At 38.2% G+C, this 15,581-nt stretch overlaps 1 protein-coding gene across 5 annotated transcripts in view; it reads right to left on the reverse strand.

The window, feature by feature from the left end:
- The window catches only part of MRE11 (MRE11 homolog, double strand break repair nuclease), a 68,251-nt gene that overhangs the window by 17,859 nt on the left and 34,811 nt on the right, over positions 1 to 15,581 (reverse strand). For 4 of the 5 annotated variants that reach the window (XM_037140993.2, XM_053670382.1, XM_037140992.2 and 1 more), the window contains exons 14-16: positions 12,429 to 12,491; positions 4,349 to 4,568; positions 3,075 to 3,158 (exon numbers count right to left, since the gene is read on the reverse strand). In XM_037140993.2, the coding sequence (XP_036996888.2) occupies positions 3,075 to 3,158; positions 4,349 to 4,568; positions 12,429 to 12,491 (367 nt within the window). The remainder of the gene's footprint in view (positions 1 to 3,074; positions 3,159 to 4,348; positions 4,569 to 12,428; positions 12,492 to 15,581) is intronic. The other variant, XM_037140995.2, reaches the window with a different exon arrangement.

The raw sequence follows: 15,581 nt of genomic DNA on the forward strand, positions 1-15,581 counted from the left end.
TCTGTTGATATATATTTTTAAAATATAGCAGTAACTAACCTTTCCTAAATGCCTACCAGGTGCCGGTTTTTTGCTTTTATTTTTCAGAATAACCCAGTATGGCAGAGATTATTAGTCCCAATGTCCATGTAAACAAACCAGGAGAGTGTGTGACCTGTCCAAAGTCACAACACTTTTATGTGGTGACCTCAGCCATCAAGCTGCCTTTTTTCTTTCTTTCTCCTTCTCTGTTTTTATCTTAAGCCTGCCAAGAATGAAGCAGCTTTCTAGATGCCATTTCCTAAATGGCAATGAAGACATCATGCTTCTGAAGTCAAAAGACCAGGCTCTTGCCCTGGCTGGGTGGCTCAGTTGTTTGAAGCATTATCTGGTGTTTGAAACACCAGAAGTTTGCACATTCAATCCCCAGTCTAGGGCACATACCCACATTGCAGGTTCTAACATCAGTCAGGGTTCATATGCATCAACACGGTGCAGCCAATTCCACACAGAGGGAGAACTTCCTTGATGTACAGATGTACAATTTCTAGTAACAATGCTTAGCCCTGGCTGGTGTGGTTCAGTGGATTGAGTGCTGGCCTGCAAACCAAAGGGCCCACGGGTTCAATTCCCAGTGAAGGCACATGCCTGGGTTGTAGGCCAGGTCCCCAGTAGAGGGGTATGAGAGGCAACCACATGTTGATGTTTCTCTCCCCTCTTTCTTCCTTTCCCTCTGTCTAGAAATAAATAAAATCTTTTTAAAAAGTTTTTTAAAAAGCAGTTCCTTTCTCTTTTGACCAGTGTTGATTACCTTTCCTATGTCTTAGTGATCCTTCTATAAAAGTAATCAGTTACCTAAAGTAAGGAATTATAAAAATTAATTTTTAAAGCTCTTTCTCTCCAAGAGCTCCAATGAATATTAATTTTTAAAGCTCTTTCTCTCCAAGAGCTCCAATGAATGAAGACCTTTAATTTTTTAAGTGCATTTTAATGACTAAACTATTACAGTTGTCCCAATTTTCCCCCTGTTGCCCCCCTCCAATTAGTACTCCCCTTCACTCCAGCAATCCGCCCTTAGTTCACGCCCTTAGTCCATGGGTCCTGCATTTAAGTGCTTTGGCTTCTCAATTTCCTATACCATTCTCAACCTCCCCCTGTCTATTTTGTACCTACCAATTATGCTTCTTATCTCTGTTCCTTTTCCCTCATTCTCCCTCTCCCCACTGATAACCTGCCAAATGATCTCCATATCTATGATTCTGTTCCTGTTCTGATTGTTTGCTTAGTTCATTTTTCTTTTAGATTCAGTTGTTGACAGTTTTGAGTTTGTTGTCATTTTACTGTTCATAGTTTTGATCTTCTTTTCCTTAAATAAGTCTCTTACATTCCAAGTAATAATGGCTTGGTAATGAACTCCTTTAGGTTCACCTTATCTGAAAAGCACTGTATCTGCTCTTCAGCTCTAAATTATAACTTTGCTGGAGAGAGTATTCTTGGATGTAGGTCCTTGCTTTTCATCACTTTGAATACTTCTTGCCAGTCTTACCTGCAAAAGTTTCTTTTGAGAAATCACCTCATAGTCTTATGGGAACTCCTTTGTAGAACTTTCTGCTTTTCTCTTGCTACTTTCAAGATTCCCTTTTCATCCCTAACCTTTCGTATTTTAATTATGATGTGTCTTGGTGTGGTCCTCTTTGGATCCAACTTGTTTGGGACTCTCTGTGCTTCCTGGACTTGTGTGTCTATTTCCTTTACCAAACTAGGGAAGTTTTCTTTCATTATTTTTTCAAATAAGTTTTCAATTTTTTACTCTTCCTCTTTTCCTTCCCGCGGCCCTATAATTCTGATGTTAGCACATATGGCGATGTCCCAAAGGCTTTTTATACCATCCTCTTTTTTTTTAATTGTTGCTTCTTCTTTCTGTTCTGGTTGAATGCTTATTTCCTTCCCATGTTCCAAACAGTTGATTTCAATCCTAGCTTCCTTCCCCTCACTGTTGATTCCCTGTGGATTGTGCTTTATTTTACTTGGCGTGACCTTCATTTCTTCACATTGTTGCTGTACTCAGTGAGTTCTCTTAGCATCCTGATCACCAGTGTTTTGAACTCTACATCTGATAGGTTGGTTATCTGTTTTGTTTTGTTCTTTTTCTGGAATTTTGTTCTGTTCTTCCATGTGGGCCATATTTCTTTGTCTCCTCAATGTGGCAGTGTCCCTGTGTTTGTTTCTTTGTATTTGGTCCCTGTCTTAGGGCACCTGTTGAGTTATATGGGTGGAGCCTTAGGTATTTGCCAGGGTGGGGCAACCTGATTCACTGCTCTGTGGCTCTGTGCCAGGGGAGGGCTTGTAGAGGAGAAGCTGCCTGGCTTCTGTAGGTCTGCCCAGCACTCACCCCGTTTCTAGTCACTTCACCCATTTCTGGTATGGGACTGGTGCCCTTCCAGCTGTTGCCCTGGTGGTGAATCCCAGTGTGGCTGTTTGTTTACATTGTAAGTCCGTGCAGGCCCTTTAAACAGACTTTCCTGAAAAAAACTGGCAGTCTTCCACACACCCAATCCCCACTGGTTTTTATAGCCAGAAGTTATGGGGATTTGTCTTCCTGGTCCTGGAACCCTGGGCTGTGCAGTCTGGCCTGGAGCTGGGATTGCTTGCTCCCAAAGTGTCCCTCCAGATTTGTACCCACCAAACATGAATGCGGGACCGCCCACTCTGCCCCTGCTGCCTCTCTGTGCCACACCGTGTTCTCCTTCCCTCTGCACCTCTCCTACCTGTTGGGATGAATGTGGCTTCTTTAAATCCTTGCTTGTCGGACTTCCATACAGTTCAATTATCGGACCATTCTAGGTGTTATTTTTTTTTGAGGTTTAGTTGTAATTCTTTTTGTGGTTGTGTGTGAAAGTGAAGCACATCTACCTATGCTTCCATCTTGACTGGAAGCCCTGAAGATCTTTTAAATCAGCATAATTTATACTTTGACTCTAATAACCCTTTTGATTCCTCAGTGATGACAAGCCAGTAAGATTTACTAATGGGCTTCCCAGGTCTTCCCGTGTTTACAAATAACTGCTAGATAATAATTTGCAGTCTGTACTCACCATCTATAATAGACATGTTTTTCGATGTTGATGTAGTAGCTTTTGAACTTCTGCTTCGAGTAGTAGTCTCCAGACCAGTGCCTGCTGTTACGATAATGAGCAATTAGTATACAATCCCATCACCAGCCAAAGTTTTTTTTTATTAAACTTCAACAAAATGAAATCTAAACAAAGTAATGTCAAAACACAGTTTACACATTAAAAGTCAGTGATATACACAAGAAGAAACATGTAGAGTCTAATCAGTCAAATTTCTGAAACTATTCTACCACATTTAGCTCATACTATTCCAATTAAAATTTAAGGAAAAACTTTTTAAATGATAAGGACAATGATAATAATTATCACTAGAAAATGAAGATTTCTACCTTTGGATATTTTTAACTAAAGTACTATCCATTTTACCAGCTTAAAATACCTATTAAGAATACTTAATAAAACAGCCCTGGCTGGTATAGCTCAGTGGATTGAGCACAGGCCTGTGAACCAAAGTACAGCGATTCGATTCCCAGTCAGGGCACATGCCTGGGTTGCAGGCCAGTTCCCAGCAGGGGACCCACGAGAGGCAACCATACATTGATATTTCTCTCCCTTTCTCCTTCCCTTCCCCTCTAAATAAAATCTTTAAAAAAAATACTTAATAGAATAATTTTTAAATATTCCTAGGGATGGATTTATATAACACATCAGGAGGTGACCGGGTGATTATTTTCTATTGTTTGGATTATTCAGTGATAATAGTGTCATATTAAACACAATGATAGCAATAAATGTTAATAGTTGTTTTAATAAATCAAATTGTATTTTAGGGTGGTTTTTCTTTTCAAACAAATTTTACAAACCCACTGCCAAGAATGTGGGCATATGTATCTTATGACAGTAACAAAAATATTAATTTTTATGATCTGAAATTTTCTTCCTGCTGCCAATGCAAATCATTTTCCTCAACAGCATATTTTTGCCTCACTATCACTTAGTACATGTAAGAGAAAACAAGATATTAAATGTACCTAAAGGTACTATGTGAAAAACACAGTGTTCTTTTAAAAAACATGTGTGTTAAGAGCAATGAAAGCCCTGTGTGCACACAGCCATTCAAAATTTATTTGAGCAAAATGTACTTGTCTGAACTATATTAGAGACTGACTTTATGCATTATAAAAACTGTTTTTAAAGACTCTGTAACGTAATTCTAACAACAACACAATTCTGTATTTCCCACGCAACGGCCTAGTTAAATGTGTACAAAAGACGGCACTGTATTCAGTGCTAACCTCTTCCCCTCTGAGATCCTCCTCTGGACACTGAATTCTGTCCTCTTCCTCCTCTTCGGCCTCTTCCTCGACCCCTTCCTTTGTTGGCTTCTGCTGTGGTGCTGTCATCAGAGTCGTCAGCCACCTGTTCTGCCAAACCTGTGCTCATGAAGTCATCAGCACCAAAGGCGGAAGCCGAGTCCTCAGACTGAGATCTGAGGGCTCTGGCCCTAGTCATGGCCTAAGGGAGGTAACAGGGAGAAAGTACACAATAGTAGGTAATGCAGCATTCTAAAAGCCATCAGTCTGATCATGCACACAAATACTTAATATTGAAAAAAAATGTCTATATTATTATTTTTCACTAACCATGCGGTAAGAGTATAAAACAAGCAACCTCCTTCCCCTATTAATCAAAATCAATACCTATAATTTGTCAGATCAATTTACAATACTACCTGTAAAATGAGACCATTTGAAATGTTTACCAAGCAAGAAAATATTTCACAGGATCAAAACTTTCAGAATTGGGAGAACACTGGCAATTTCCCCTAATTCAACACCACTTGTAAGAGACAGTTACCACTCGTACTACTTTGTACAATGGGCTCAATAAATAACAAGAAAAAATTTACAAACAATAGCTATTTTATCTGGGTGATAAAATTTTAGGCTACTTTTGTTTTCTTCTTTATTCTTAAATATTACAAATTTTCTACATTATACTTTTTCTAAAATATTACTTTTGCAATAAAAAACAATAGCAATAATCTCATAAATATGATAACAAGAATTAAGTAAAATATAGCAACTGAAAGCCTATAAAAAAATAAAAACCAAAAATATGCCACAAATTTTACTTTGATAAGAAAATGTCAACAGACTGACAGCTGTAAGAGGAGGGGACACTGGGGGACAGGGTAAAAATGGTTAAGGGATTTAAAAAAAAAGAAATTGTTTAGGTAAGACAAGTTTGAGATTTACAAAATGTTGTGATTAACTCTGAATGAATACAGAGTTTCTTATTAAAAATAGAATAAAAGCAATGTTCCCTGATTTCCTCCCCTACACCAAACAAAACTTAACAAGGAAAATAAAAATAGAACACAATATATTTTCAGTAAAATTAGAAAATAGCTGTAACTCCCAGACACAAAAATCTACAATAAGTTAATGGATATGGTAAATATTTGACCTGGTTAAGGGAGAAGATTGAGAAGAGTTCTGGGCAGTGCAGAGTTTTCTAAAATTGATGTGCATATATCAAGAGGCCACAACAACAGTCTTTCTTACTTGAAATAATAAATTCTGGGTCTGAGGAGAGGTGGCTAGAGCATTTCTAAGCTCTATGCAATGCCACGAACTAGGGAGAGACACAGCTCAATGAGGCAGGCAGGGCTGAAACAGGAATGAAGGGGGTGGGAGGGGAGAAGTAATCCGGCTTTGTGAAGATGGTCTTAGCTGAAGTGAAGCAACAGCCAACTCACTACATGAAGGGCTCAGCATGGTATTCCAATGCAAAAAGAGAAAACGTTAGGAAATACAACAAAAATATATATTTTTAAAGATTTTATTTATTTATTTTTAGAGAGAGGAGAAGAGAGAAAGAAAGAGAGGGAGTGAAACATCAATGTGTGGTTGCCTCTAGCACACCCCATACTGGGAATATGGCGTGCAATCCAGGCGTGTACCCTGACTGGGAATCAAGCCAGAGATGCTTTGGTTCACAGGCCTGCACTTAATCCACTGAGCTATACCAGCTAGGGCCACAATAAATATTTTTAAACAGTAGAAAAAGATTTCGATTCATCTTTCTTGTCCCAGATAAAGTACAGTCAATCCTCATCCTTAGATTCCATGTTTTCAAATTCACCTACTTGAGAAAATGTATTTGTAACTCCAAAACCTGCACTCCTGATTCTTTCCTGGTTATCCATGGACATGTGCAGAGTGGTGAGAATTCTGAGTTGCCTGACACACACATACACAGATGAGGTCAAACAAAGTGACAGCCTTTTTGTTTCGGCTCCTGAACTTTAAACAAGTGTCCCTTCTGTAATACATTTAGTGTCACGTTTTTGGTAATTTTGTGGTTTTGGGTGAGTGTACAGGTAAAAAGGCTCCCCCAGTGTACACTACTGTGTTCCAAATTAGTACAAGGCTGTAATGTGCCTCACAGCAGACATACACGTGCTAGATAGGCTTCATTCAGACATGAGTTACTAGAATGTTGGCCATGAGTTCAATGTTAACAAATGAAGAATGTACATTAAATGTGGTGTCTTTAAACAGAAACACACATGAAAAAGGTTATATATTGTTCAGTTGATGAAAACGTTGTAACCACTAGCTGGCAGGAACCTAATCCTGTATTTCCCTTTGACACACAGTTCAGTGTTCACTAATTTAGTGTTTACAGTGATTTTATATAACATAACCACTACAAATAATAAGAACCAGCTGTACACTAAAAAAAAGTAGATTTTAAAGAAAAAAGGAGTATCTAATTACATAATTAACAAGCTAGATCTAATTGATACATGTTGAACTATATACTCTGAAAATAACACACTTCTTTTCAAGACCCCCTGAAATGCTTTAACTGACATATAGTGGGGTGCTAAGAACAATATCATTAAATTCTAAACAGTAAAATTTTAAAAATCACAACAAAATATTCTGCTCAATTCTAAGTAATTTAGAAAATTAGTGACCTAAACTGAGATAGGCCGTCTCCACAGACTAATTATTAAAAAAATGTTTTTGAGAAAACTGCTAAAAGAACCACATTCTCAGAAAGAACAGCCAGGTATATTCTACCAAACATTCAAAGAACAGATTATTCCACTGCTATTCCAATAATACCAGAACATAAAGAAAGAGGGTTTCCAAATTCTTTTTATAAAGCCAGCATAAAATAGTACTGAAAACTGACAAAGGATTATATGCACAAAAAGAAAATTACAGTGTTTTGTGAATATTAAAGCAAACAAAGAGAATCCAGGAGCACGTGGAAAGACCACTATACCCATTACCAGGAGGTTCACAAAGTGATACCGAGTATAAGTCAATAATGGGATATGTGCTAATATCAATCATTCACTGTATTCACAGAACACAGGAGGACTCCCTCCCCACTCCAACTCCAACACGCTTATCTCCACAGATGCTGAAAAGACATTTAAATCATCACCCATTCTGGATTTAAACAAACAAAAACCCCTCAGCAATAAGCGGCTACTCTTTTACGTGGTAAAAACCCTAAGCGTATATATACACAGTGTGCACACACCTTCACATGGGTGCTGTCACAAATCAGCTAGAGCAGGGGTAATTTCAACTCCTTTACAGTTAAGGAGTGACTACAGTCATGCAGGCCTAAAGTCATTTCGGCTCTTCGAAGGCAACCATGAGGCTGATGTGGCCCCCGCCGTGAAAATGAGTTTGACACCCCTGAATTAGAGAAAGACCACTGCCCTAGCTCACCTCCTCCAAAAAAAATTTCTAGGCAAAAAAGATGACCAGGTTTTTCATATGATTTACAAAGACTGTTCAGACTCACTAGTAATATAAATAGTATGACTTAAAAACAGCAACAAGAAATAATTTCTCGCCCTTTAGATTTGTAAAGATCAAAAAATGTGGTAAGACATCAGGACAGGATTGGGGAAATAGCATTCCCTGACACTACTGGTTGGAACATAAACTCGGCGTAACACCTTTGGAACAATTTGGCAAAATCTAGTAAAATTTTAAATGTAAATATAAAAAAATACCCTTTTATCATTTCTTGGAATGAATTGCCATCATTTCCAAATTTTGTACTTTCCCTTTGTCTGAACATTACACCTTAATTTTATAACATCTCGAACATCTCAAAGTATCTTAACTCCGCCTCTTCTGTGTGACAGGCTCTATATCTACGAAGCACATCTGAGAATTGACGCCATGAGTGTAGATCTAAAGCCAATGACAAGACGATGTTTCCATATATTTCTGTGAGATTTGGAAACATGCTATCTTGAAAAGTATTACTTTTTAAAATTGCATTAAAATATACACAACATAAAGATTTACCATTTTAACCATTTTAAATGAATAACAGTTCAGTGGCATTAAGTCCATTCACACTGTTGTGCAACCGCTGACTCGCCCAGCTCCACCACTTGCACGCCGTCCCAACCGAAATGCTGCAGCTTATCAGACAGTAACTCCCCGCTCCCTGGGTGCCCCCACCCCTGGGAACCACTGCTTTACTTTCTGTCTCCATGAATTTGACTACTCTAGGTATTTCATGTAACTGAATTCATAACAATATTTGTCCTTTTGTGTCTGGCGTACTTCACTTCGTATGTTTTCAAGGTGCATCTGTGCTACAGTATAATCAGAATTTCACTCCTTCTAAGGCTAAATAATATTTCACTGGATGTATATACCACATTTAGTTTATCCACTCATCTTTTGATGGGTATTTGGATTGTTACTACCTGTTGGCTGTTGTGAACAATACTATGATCATTGGTATACAAATATCTGTTTGAGTCCCTGCTTTCAATTATTTTGGGTAAACACACAGAAGTGGAATTGCCACACCATATATAGTAATTCTATGTTTAATTTTTAGGAGCCCTCATATTATATCCCATACAGCCTTTTATTGCCACCAGCAATGCACAAGGGTTCCAATTTCTCTACCCTGAAGGGTATACAGTGGTGTTTCCTGTTTGTTTTGTTTTTAATTTTTTCAAATCCTCACCCAAGGATATGCTTACTGATTTTAGAGAGACAGAAGGGGGGGGGAGATTATTGTGAGAGAGAAACATCAACTGGTTGCCACGCATATGCACCCCAACCAGGGGATACAACTCACAACCTAGGGACATGCTCTGACAGGGGACTAACCTACAGCCCTTTGGTGTAGGGTACAAGCTCCAACTAAGTCACCTGGCCAGGTCAGTGTCTCCTGATTTTGATTAGTAAAGTTGATTGAGCTTCTTTTCACGTGCTTATTGGCCACTCACATATCTTTGAAAAAATGTCTATTCAAGTCCTTTGTCCATTTTGAAATTGGGTTGTTTTATTGTTTAATTTTAGGAGCACTTTATATTCTTCATATCAAGCCTTGATCAGATATATAATCTGCAAATTTTTTCCCATCTGTGGGGTACCTGCCTTTCACTCTATTTGATAGTATTTGGTATTACCATTTGAAAGAGGGAATCTACCCAGCCTCAAATTCAGATAGAATATAAGAAATCAGAAGCCGGATAAACTATGGACTGTGGATCAGACTAAGAATAGTTTTATATTTTTAAAGGGCTGTAAAAAAAACTTTGAACATAACAGTATGTGACAGAGGCCATACATGGCCTGCCTAAAATAGTTACTGTTTGGCTTTTTACTTAAGTGTGAACTTATAATTAAAGAAAATACTTGAGAGTTTTTCTAGGGGAACAAGAAACCTTAAAGCATGGTTTTTTTCCCCTCTAAGTGGAAGGACTAATGCTTTTGTTTGTTCAAATAATTTAAGCTGGGTACTGGGATTCATATTGAGCTAAATGATTCTGCAACGCTGTGAAATACATTAGGAAAGTCTCCAACTCCATTTGTCAAGTTCTAAATAGTATCATGGGAATTAAAATAATTTAATTATTAATTATTTTAATTATTTAATTATTGTTCCATGGCATGCTAAAAAATTACCTAGGAAGGTCTTAAAATGTAGGTGAAAATCTAAACCCAGTTCTTTCTTCTGAAAAACTCCACTATGAAATCTGTCATGTCATCCCTACCCTCCTTGAATAAAATGTTCACTCTTACTCTTAAAAAGAGCAATTAAAAACTGAGGTTAGTGGCTTCGAACACAAAGCATCCATTGTAACAAAATATTTCTGCAATCTGTCCAATTAAAAGATAATCTTTAAGTCAAATAATCTAAGAACCAGAAATCATTCTTTGTAACCATTCATTCTTGCCACTTGGCAAACTCTCGTTTCTGCTTCAAGGGTATTCTGTAAGATGGGTACAAATATAGTAAGTGTGGTGGGGGGTCCCTAATCTCATCTCCTCCACTGAGCTTCCAAAAACCATCTTGTAAATGGCACAGCAGTTGTTTCTGTGCTTATTATGAACCCCTGGGACTTTGATGTGCTGCACAATAGTTTTAGCAGTTTCAAATTTTCAGCCAATCATTGGCCATGCATTGTGTTAGTGGTATTATAATACAAAATTAGGACACAGTATGGTGGACAAGTCTAGGTTTACAGGTAGAAATCGCCAGGTTCAAATTCCAGCCCCACCATATGTCCTTCAGTTTCACCTGTCTTCTCACTTGTCTTTTCAATTTGTGGATGTGGAAGTGGGAGTCACAGAACATCAAACTTTTATAAGACAGATGGAACAAAAAAAACCCCACCAATAATGTCACTTCCTTATTCCTTAAAATTTCAGGTAAGTGCCATTATTAAATCAGTCTGAAATCCTAAGTAGCAAGTGTGGAATATCAGAAATAAACTAAGTGAAGGAAATCAGATTTAGGCTTGGAAGGTATTTTTAAACGGAAATAAAAGGGGGGGGGGGCTTAGAGTCTATCTCAGGGCCTACGGAGATGGTGTAGAATTACTTGAGAACTGATTTCTTCTTATGTCAGGGTCTAAAATTGCTTGTCATTAAAGGCTGTGGTAATACATAATAGTTATTAGCATATTACCTATGAAAACGGGTTCCTTTGGAAGAGTTCAGGGCTGGGAAAGCCAAATTGAGAATCTTATCTGCTTACACAGGGTTCTTTTCTTTATCCTTCTTAGTGTCTCAGGTATTGACTTTTACCAAAGGATGTGCTTAAAATAAGGCAAAACATATTATTTAAAAGGAAGAGGGGGGTCTGGCCGGGTTGGCTCAGTTGGTTGGAATATTGTTCCATGAACCAAAAGGTTGTGCTTTCAATTTCCACTGAGGGCACATACCTAGGTTACAGGTTGTGAACTGGCCAAGGAGCATATGAGAGGCAACCATCAATGTTTCTCTCTCACGTTGATGTTTCTCTCCCTCTCTTTAAAACCAATAAAACACATCCTTGGGAGAGGATAAATAAATAGATAAATAAGTGGAAGGAAGAGGGTAACTCCTGCGACTTCCTTTTTTTATTGTAGCACAGAAAATAGTGAGGCTTATAAAAGTTAGAGGGTATGTCAAGCACTTCAACTCTTTCTAATACACCACTCATCAGCTACAGCTCTGAAATACTGGAAACCAAAATGGATGAGTAAGACAATTACACTAATTCTGTAAGGATAAAATTTCAGCTCCTAAGATTTAATATTTTCTTTCCATATATGTCTGTCTCACCTACTAAACCGAGAGTCTCTGGTGGACACAGACCATACCTTCTTCATATCTGTATTCCTGGTACAACACAGAATGGCTACCCGTAACAGGCCCTACACAAAATGCTAAATGAAAGCCATCAAGGCAAAATCCCAAAAGTAAATAATTTATAAAATTTTAAATACCACATAGCAATAAAAAAACCACAAGGTCAATAAGGAAATAGGAAAATATATTTTAATTGTGAATTCACCAAGTACCAGATAGGGCCCAAAACTGAAGCAAATGGTTGCCAGTCTCAAGCTTCTAAACTACAAAGAGACTGAGAAGACAGCGATGACGGTGATTAAGCTAATTTCAACATTTTGGAGAGGCCACTTGACACTGTACATTTACCTACAATAACACTGCTAAACAAAAAACACTAAGTTTCTTCCTTTTTGCTCAAAATAATATTGGCTCAGTAGCGTAAGGTTTTATCTTTTACCGATATGATGCTCTGTAATAATTAGGTATTATTTTGATTAAGGGTTCTTGTTGTATATGCTAGCCCCACCCACAAACACACAAATAAATTTTAAACAAGCAAAAGGGAAAAAGAGAATATCAACAAGCAGAATAATGTAGGCTGGACTGGACCGAGTCAAGGGCACCTGTCCTCAGCCATGCCCGCTCAGTCCTGTCCACCATGGACTGACTACTCTAAATAAACCTATTGGTCATTCTGATTTAACAAACTGACATGTAAGCACAGGAATTCACAGCAGAAACCTACCTCTCGAACTTCGTCATCTTCCTCATTGGTATTTTTTTGTCTGCTTTCTCTGAAACGACGTACCTAGGTTATAACAGAGTAAATAACAAACATGTTGCTTATTCCTGTTATGTAAAATGTAAAACAATGGGCTACAGGTGATTAACAGTTGCTTCCCATTACAACACAAAACTTGGAAACTTAAGTAGTTTTGTCTCACAAAAGACTGATTAAAGCAATCATATTTTCCCAGTGATTTATATTAAAATTTCAGAAATGTACTAAAAAAAAATTGGCCCGAAACAAAATCGTATTACCTGCTGCCAAAATGTTCCACATCACTGAAAAACAGTCCATCTGACTGCAGAGGAAAAGAACTCTGATAGCCTAGGGGTATTATACTTCAGCAAGACACCTAAAAAATCTCACTTTGAAAAGGTCTGAATTATTTATGACATTGCTCAAATCACTCTTGAGCATCTGGCTGCAGACATTTAGGAGACTCTGAAATGGTGTCTGAAGTGGGTGGACCCCTGGAGACCCATTTTCTCAATAATCAACTACTGAATGTTGGCTGTTTGCTGACCATGGTCTGGATGTCATGAAGGACACTAGAGATTCCTTTTTCATTGGCTTCAAAGTGGTCTCCTAATGTAGTTATGTAGTTAAAGAGAAGCTCCCCTCAATAATTTACTCGGCTCATATTTATTAGGCCTCCTACTATTCATCAGGCACAACTGTAGAAACTAAGAATACACCAATCAATAAAATAGTAAAAAATTCTACCCTCATGGAGCTAATAATCTGTGTGTGAGGAAGGGTAGTTAATAAACAAAGTTGTTTTTTTGCCCTGGCTGGTGTGGCTCAGTGGACTGAGTGGTGGACTGGGAACCAAAGGGTCGAGGTTCAATACCCAGTCAGGGCACATGCCTGGGTTGCAGCCCAGGTCCCCAGTAGGGGGCACACAAAAGGCAACCGCACATTGATGTTTCTCTCCCTGTCTCTCCCTCCCTTCCCCTCTCTAAAAATAATAAAATCTTTAAAAAAAGAAGTTGTATTTTTTAAAGGTTTTATTTATTTTTAGAGAAAAGGGAAGGGAGAAAGTAAGAGAGAAAAATGTTGATCAGCTGCCTCTTGCACGTGCCCCAATGAGGGACCAGGCCACAACCCAGGCACGAGTCCTGACCAGGAATGGAATCTGCAACCTTTCGCTTTGCAGGACTATGCTCCAGCAACTGAGCCATGCCACTCAGAAGTTATATTGTATTATAGAAGGCATGTAGGATCAAGTTAATTAAAACTAAACTGGGAAAGCTCTATTTTTATGTCTGAGGAGCCTCTGGCATTCCCACAGCCAGTTTATTAGCTGATGATTTTCAATCTACATTAACTATGTAGTTGGACAGCATTACTTGATTCTGTGACCAGAGGGGCATACAAGACCCCCTGGGAACTTCCACACAGATCTTGGTGTTCGATTCAGGGTACACTATAGGCAAATAGGATTCCTAATGCCTCCCCATACTCTTGTTTTTCCTGTACTTTATATATCCTTTGCCTTTAAATAAAAATCTTAAGTGACTATGCTCAGTGGAGTCCTGTGAGTCTTCTCAAATATCTGAACCTGTGAAATCTCTGAAAAAATGATAAGTGCTCAGAGAAAACTAAAAACAAGAAAAGGGATGAGGGTAAAATCTGAATAGGATGATCATGAAAGTCCTTATTGGGAAGGTAATATAAACAAAGACTTTTAAAAGTAAGGAAATCAATCTTGCAAATAACTGGGAAAAATTATTCCATTTAAAAGAAAGAATATGTACAAAGGCACTGAGGCAGAAGCATGCCTGGTATGTTTAAGAAATAGCAAGAAGGTTGCTGTGGCTAGATTAAATATAAAGGTAAAAAAATAACAGAAAGCTAGATTGAATAAGGCCTTGTGGGCAACTATAAGGACTTTTTGCAAGGCAGGAGTGACTTCATCTGAAATATTTTAGGATCACCCGCAGCAGAATTGAGGACAGAGTAAGAAATGGAGAAAGGGCAAGGAAAGAAATAGGGAGACCAGTTTGGAGGCTTTGGGGATAATCCAGCTGAGAAATGGTGATACCTCTGATCATCGGTAGTGAGAAAGGTTAAGTAGTTACAGTACATTCTGTATATATTCTGAAGGTAGCGCCAAAAGGATTCACAGACAGGAGACAGGTACAGAAAGACAGGAGTCAAATATGACTTCAAAGATATTGATCTGAGCAAATGGAAGCTTCTACACTGGAATACTGCAGATAGAGCAGGGGCTGAGAATTAGCAATTATGATGGAAATGCTGAAAGTTTGAGATGTCTATTAAACATCCAAGAGGAAATGTCTAGCAGGCTATTAGCTATGCAAGTCTTGAGCTGAGAAGAGAGGTTTTGGCTTGACTTTCGAAAGTCAGCACCAGACAGATATTTAAAGCTAGGAAGCTGGATGAGACTACAAAAGGGAGTGTGTGGATGAACAAGGGGCCCAAGGCCTGAGCTCTGGGGACTCCAACTAAAGGGGCTGGAAAGATGAGAAGACTCAACAATAGAGACTAAGAATACACATCTTAGAAAACTAGGAGAGTGTGGAGTCTTAAAAACCAAGAAAAAAAGGTTTAAGAAGAGGTCAAGTGAACTTTATAATGGAGAACTGCCAGTGGACTTTGCAGTGGAGGTCATTGGTGACTGACAAGAGCAGAGTCACTGGACTAATGAGGTAAAAACCCCTGAATATATGGATTGATGAGAAAAAGGAGAAAAAAATAATTAGAGCAACAAATATAGAAAATTTCTTGAAGCAATTTTGCTGTAAAAGAGAAACCAAAAAAAAAACCAAAACCCCAAAATAGAACAGTAGCTAAAGGGAAATAGGGTCCAGACTTATTTGTTGAAAGAAATAACAGTATGTTATGATTCAGTAGCAGGAGGAAATACAGAAATAACAACTTAAAAAAAACCCATTACAATAGCATGTAAAAGTGCGCTGTGTGACATACCCAAAGTGCTGAGTCATTCACAGAAGAGAAATGAGAGAGAAAAAACACTGAACAGGCACTATGTGCCAACAAGTGTTCTGAGAACTTTCCAGGTATTACAACCGCCTTGAAGGAGGTTCTATTACAGGGGTGTTAAACTCATTTTCACTGGGGGCTACA

This window comes from Artibeus jamaicensis, unplaced genomic scaffold (assembly GCF_021234435.1).
Source record: "Artibeus jamaicensis isolate MK-2021 breed Jamaican fruit bat unplaced genomic scaffold, CSHL_Jam_final contig_585, whole genome shotgun sequence".
Taxonomy (NCBI): Eukaryota; Metazoa; Chordata; class Mammalia; order Chiroptera; family Phyllostomidae; genus Artibeus; species Artibeus jamaicensis.